The sequence below is a fragment of the Phalacrocorax carbo genome, chromosome 1 (genome assembly GCF_963921805.1).
Source record: "Phalacrocorax carbo chromosome 1, bPhaCar2.1, whole genome shotgun sequence".
NCBI classification, from domain to species: Eukaryota; Metazoa; Chordata; class Aves; order Suliformes; family Phalacrocoracidae; genus Phalacrocorax; species Phalacrocorax carbo.
The window spans coordinates 63,462,919-63,468,918 of NC_087513.1; the positions used below are offsets into that span (position 1 = coordinate 63,462,919).

Here is a 6,000-nt window from a genome sequence, read left to right on the forward strand (position 1 = left end):
AAAAGATATTATGCCTGAACATTTGTAGAATGAGAATATGTACTGTGTATCTCATTCATACAGAGCCCACTCACATAGCCAAAAGGAGGGAACAGAGCTACAAGTTTACCATTGCTACGATTCATTATTTCATCTGTTGTTTGTCCTCTCAAGGAGCTGTTTGAATAGCAATAATCTTTTCATTCATATGATGCATCTTATTTTTTCCTCAGCTACAGACCCCTATTTCTGCTACATTTAAACAGAACATCTGGGAACTGAGCTATGCTGTTCGTGACCTCAAAACTCATAAGATTATTATATTGCCTCTCAGCCTATGCTGCAACCCCTGAGCTAGCTGCATCTCTGCCCTCTTTGTCATTCCCAAGTATCTCATCTTGAAATATCTCATCATACACCAGGGTTTGTGCTTCTTCTGTCCACCCATGCAGAACCTCACAGTTCTACTCCTAGACATATGAGCAATAACTTCTCCTGGGTCAAACGATCTTAAATATACTGGCTTTGGGTCTCATAGATTTTCCCATTCTGGAACTTCTGACTAGGCAGTCTGACTACTACATAAATTACATGCTAAAATTAAAGACTGAATGAATACACTAACACAGACATCCATGTAGATGAAGCTCAGCATATCCTGTTAATAACATACTCAGGGCATTCTTGGATATTCTGAAGCAATACTATCTCTCCACTTGTCCCAAATATTCCTTTCTCTCGAGATGGTGTTCCTTTACGAATTGCTGCAAACATTTTGCATATTCAAGTTGTAATCTTCCTGGTCAGAAGCGCTGCGCGGATGGTAAGATTTTCCTAAATGCACTTAAAGGACAATGGCCAATACTTAAGTAGTAACTCCAGATTGGCTATTCTTCTTTCTTTATATAGAGGTTTTCACTTGAGCCCCTGCTACACATCCCAGTAACAACAACCTCCACTAATACGTATTGAGAAGTTAATTTCCATCACTCTTCCTCTTTTCTATTTAAGATTCTGCAAGGGTCTTCACCTGTTTCCACTAGAGGATGCTTGCTTGCACCTTTTCCTAAGATGAAGTCATCTCTAACAAAATTAAGTGACCCACTAGACCTAAGAAGGCTAGGAAAAACGAAAACCATTAGGAAAGCACTTTCAGATTGTAGGAGTTTATTGCACATCTTCTACAGCATTGACATAAGCTACTCCGCCAGTACAGGAGCTTACCAAAACTTCCTCACGGCATTCTCCGTTCAGCGCGACAATTAAACAAGTGAAGTTTCACACTGCAGCGTTACCAGCTCCATCCAGGCTGCCTATCACGTGGACAAGTGTTATTGCTTGTCGGCACTTGTTACCGCCCAGGCGCCCGCGCCCTCCCGGCCGAGCGCCGCGTAAGGGGGGTGGCTCATGCAGGGCTCCCCTCCAGGTGAGCTCCCAGCCGGCGGCCGAGAAGCGTGACTCAAAACAACAACAACAACAACAACAAAAAAGGCCGTTTTCTCCCTACGTTTTTCTGTCTTTGTATCACCCCATATTAAGGTTTTTCCGCCAGCAAGAGGCAAAAGAACGCTCTTCTGGGCGCAAAGCCCCGGCGCCCACCGGGGGAAGCTGCCCAGGCCGGCCGCGGTCCCCGGGGCGGCGGGAGGAGCGGGACGGCTCCCGCCGCTCCCCTCCAGCCACACAGAGAGGTCCTGGCAAAGTAAATTACTGCCTTCCTTCCGAGGTGGGAAACTTCATAGTAATAAAAAAAAAAAAAACAAAACCAAAAACAAAACAAAACGCCACACAATCCCCCCGCCAGGCTTGGCGCTGGCGAGCAGAGCCCGCCCCGCTGGGTCCGTGCCCCCGGCCGCCCCGGGGCCGGGCACCTGCACCCCGCCCACGGCACCCGGGGCGTACCAAGTTCCCGTCGCGACAGCTTCCCGCCTCCCGCCCCCCAGCCCTGGCGCAATACTCAGGGGGCCGGGGGGGAGGACAGCACCCCTGGCCGGGGGACCACGGGCCGGGCGGAGGAAAAGGGTCTGAGCTCCGAAGGGCCACTTACCGGGCGTACAGTGCAGAGGTGAGGCCGGCGAATGGACCGGCGAGGAGGGGGGCGCCGGCGGCTGCGGCTCCTTCGGGGTGCCGGCGACCGAGGAGGGGATGGCGGGGGGCAGCATGAGGTAGCGGTCGGGCTGCGGCAGGCAGCGCAGGCAGACCGAGTGGAGGCAGGGCAGCAGCTTGGGCCGCCGGCTCTGGATGGGCTGCCCGCACACGCCGCAAGTGTCCAACAGGTTGAGCGGGGCCACCTCCCCGCCGCGCTCCGCCGGGCCCTGCCGGCTCTCGGCCTCGTTCTCCCCGCTCAGCGCCGCCGCCCCCGGTCGATCCGCCGGGCAGGGCCCCGCCGCCGCCGCCGCCGCTGCTGCTGCTGCTGCTGCTACTACCGCGGCCGCCTCTTCCATTGTCCTGCGCCGGCCGCCGCCGGAGCGCCGAAGGGAGGCGGGGCGGCCCCGCTGCCCCCGCGCTTCCCGCCCGCGCCGTCGCCGCCGCACCGACCCCCGCCCCGCGGTGTTTGTGTGCCTGCCCCGGGAGGAGTCCGCCCCGCCGCCCGACACGGCCAACGGCCGCCCACGCCCCGCCCCTCCCCGCCCGCTCCGCCCCCGGGCCCGGACCCCGCCCGGCACCTCCCCGCGCCACGCCCCCTTCGGGGCCACGCCCCCACACCGCCTACGTGCCGCCCGCGCTTCTCCCGCCCCGCCCCCACAGGAACCAGCCCGACCGCCAGCGGAAGCCCCGCCCCGAGAAGCCCCGCCCCGATGAGCCCCGCCCCGATGAGCCCCGCCCTCTTCCCGGGCGGTAGGCGGGGCTCCGCCCCTCGGCGGGCTCGGGTCTGCAGCGGGGCCGCCCCACCACCCCCTCCCGTGGCGCCGGTTGCCCACCGGTGCAGACCCACCACCTCCTCGCGCCCCACCAGCCCGCGAACACGGCGCTAAAGGCTTCCCACCGGCCCCACTGGAGCCCGTGGTCCTCTTGGCCCCTGCCCCAATGGCTGCCCTCCCCCCTGGGCAGAAGGGCTGGCCCAAGGCCAGCGGTGTGCGGGCACCCTGGCGCTGCCTGGGTGAGAGGCCTTCGTCCCTTTGACGGGTCATCCAAGAGGTTGTCCTTCTCCCGGGATTTATGTGAGGGTGTCTGTGTTAAATACTGGCCCGCATTCGGTTTGGCAGGTCGCGTCTGTGCTGCCGTGCACAGGCACATTACCTGACTGAAGCGACCGGTAAAATTAAAAAAGTGTGATGGAAAAGTACAATTCTGGTTTGGATGCACCATTTTATTGAATCGAATGCTTTAAGTATGCATGCAGACATGAAGCACTGTTTACGTGTTGGTCACAGGTCAGTCATAAACCGATCCCAGCTCCTCAGAATACTCCAGATGTCTGCACTTAAAATCCCGCTTCCTTGCAATCCCATCAAGACCCTGACATCGGACCCATAATAAATAGGAGCATAAAAAAGTCACACATGACAAAAGACGAATTTCTTCAGCGCGTAGAACAACTGCGTACAGGAGCATTGTCATGATTCAGCATGTCTCACATCCATAATTTACCGTGATAACAGGAGAACAATACTACAGGTTATTTCAGGGAGCGGGGGGAAGCAGATTTGGCTTTACAATGAGGAACTGTTAAGAGATAAATGGCATTCCCTGCGTAAGCATGTCAACCAAGGGGACAAGCCATACCTTCTCAACTCTTGACCTCCCAACGCATCAGGACAAAATGTCACCGGAAGCAGTTTCCTGAAGCACCTTCTGCCTCCCGGTCCAGCTGCCTCTCTCCCTTTGCTGAGACTAACCTAGTGGTAGGGTAGAGCCCCATTATCCTCTTTCTATGATCCCACACACATCGGCTTGGCTATCCAACAACCTACAATGCTGTTCTAACAGTTCTTTGTGACAGGAGCTAACATGCTGAGAGCATGTGAGTGTTCATGATGAAAGGGGTTCCATCCTAAGGAGGATAGTACAGGTTCTGTAAGGTGAAGAAGTATCAAAAATGCCATTAGAATGGGTCTGTCAGGGAACAGGTGGTAACTGAAGTAGTTAGCAAACATGATCGGAAAGTCAATGAATAATATATTTGTGAGGGATGAGAGCAAGTCGTAAGATCATCAAACTAGATGGATTCTGTAACTAGTATAAGCTGTTTCTCCAAGAGGTGTCAACACAGGAAAATAGAGGTATTATCTAACAGTACAAAGATGACCCTGCAAAGGATCTGAGCAGACACTTTGTTGGAAATTATGATCCTTTTAAGCCAGTATCCCAGAGATTAGTAAAATGATATGATTATGTTTCCTGCAAAGTTTGTTTGCTTGGGATGTTTGCACAGCTCACTCAAACCGTGCTGTAAAATCTGTAGTCGCATGGCATCTGAACAGCCTCTGATTTAAAATAAATGTTTGAACTTGCATAATTTGAATTTGAATGTAGAGCCCCGCTGTCCTTCCTGTTAGTGGTGGTGTCATATTAGGAGTACTCAGGACAGGAACAAAAAGCGTTAGGGAGGAGCAGAAATAACCATCTTGAGATAACCAGCCGTTCAGTACATGAAGACAAGAGAGTGAAGGAAAAAGCTTTTCAGTGTAACTGCATTGCTCAGACAAAATATGGAAAAAATCATTGAAAGATGCTGTGCCCCATTATGCTCATCTTTGTGCACTGCTTTTGGAGCACAGCTGTGCTGTGTCTGGCCAACAGAGACACCAGGTAGAGCTGGCTTGGGGCTGCTTGTAAAAGGTGATGTAGGCAAACCCACCATGGGGTAATACGTGCTGTACTGTCTTCAGTCTGAAAACAGCTGCCAGTTTTGTCTAGTTTCTGTCAGAAGATGACTTGTTGGATTCTCCAGTGTTTCACTGGGATGAGACAAACCAATGGAGAAAGAATGAGGATGGTAACAAGCTGATAGAGTCAGCTTAGAAAGCATGGAAATCATGTTGACTAGCTGCAGGAAAAAACACAGAAGCTGAGATTACTTCATCTCTTCTTCCCTCTTCCATGCACACAGAAGAGCTTAAAGCTTGCTATGCTACTTGTTACTTCTGTTCACGGTATGTGGGTTTTATTAAATCCTCTGCTTCTTCTGGACGTCCCAATTAAAGCAAATTCCAGAAGCAGTATTATTGCTCCAGCATTTTGCCTTCTCTTTAAATATACACTTTGTGACCACCATCTAGATCTTTCCCATTTGTAATCTGGATTCCTGCAACACACTCCACAAAAAAGTTATCATTCAGCAACTTCAGCTGCAGAAGGAAATGGCTGCCAACTGCCCAGCAGAACTTCTCAGTGGAGGACTCGTAACTAGAAGATCCTTGTGCTCAGAATTTGCTTGCTGGCTCTGATTTCTTCCTTTTGCCTCTGGTTCATTTTGTCTCCTCCCTGTATTTCTAGATTTTCTTGTAGTAGTCAGTCACTCGGCCTTACAAAACACAACCCTTCCCAGATTACCCCTAAACATTGGCATGTACATTTCCTCCTAAAACAGCCATGTGACACTAAACAGTCTCTTTCCAAAGATTTTTCATAGACCAAAATAAAGCTATGGGGCTTGCAGTGTGATCTGGACAGCTCAGTTTTATCCTTTATGTGGCAACTGTGAAGGAAGTGGCAGAGGAGACTCAGCACTCCGTCTGTATCATTAAAAAATGCTTTTGCCACTGTGGTCATCCAAGAGGAGGATATAGCAGCTTTTTGGCCAGACTCCACTACCAGCAACATGAGGCAGTCACTGGGAGGATCTGCCCCAGAATATACAGCATTTTCTAGTCTGGCTTCTCTTGAGAAAATGGATGTCTAAATATATGGTTGGTTTTGCTGTTGAGTGAAATCCATAAAATATAAAAGATTTTCACTGGGGGCAAGATGAGCACATTAGAAATTCACAGTTAGGAAGATGTAATATATTAACCTTTCCAGCAACAGTGAAGAAGGAGAACTTCACATAGCAGAACGGCTGGAATAAGAACTGAATGAAAA

The 6,000-nt window shown here is 51.4% G+C and overlaps 1 protein-coding gene across 1 annotated transcript in view; it reads right to left on the reverse strand.

Annotated features, from left to right (window-relative positions):
- TRIM24 (tripartite motif containing 24) overlaps positions 1-2,548 on the reverse strand; it is a 63,357-nt gene extending 60,809 nt beyond the window's left edge. The window contains exon 1 of the mRNA XM_064456813.1: positions 2,024-2,548. Coding sequence (XP_064312883.1) covers positions 2,024-2,420 — 397 coding nt within the window. The 5' untranslated portion in view covers positions 2,421-2,548. The remainder of the gene's footprint in view (positions 1-2,023) is intronic.
- Positions 2,549-6,000: the final 3,452 nt, after the last annotated feature.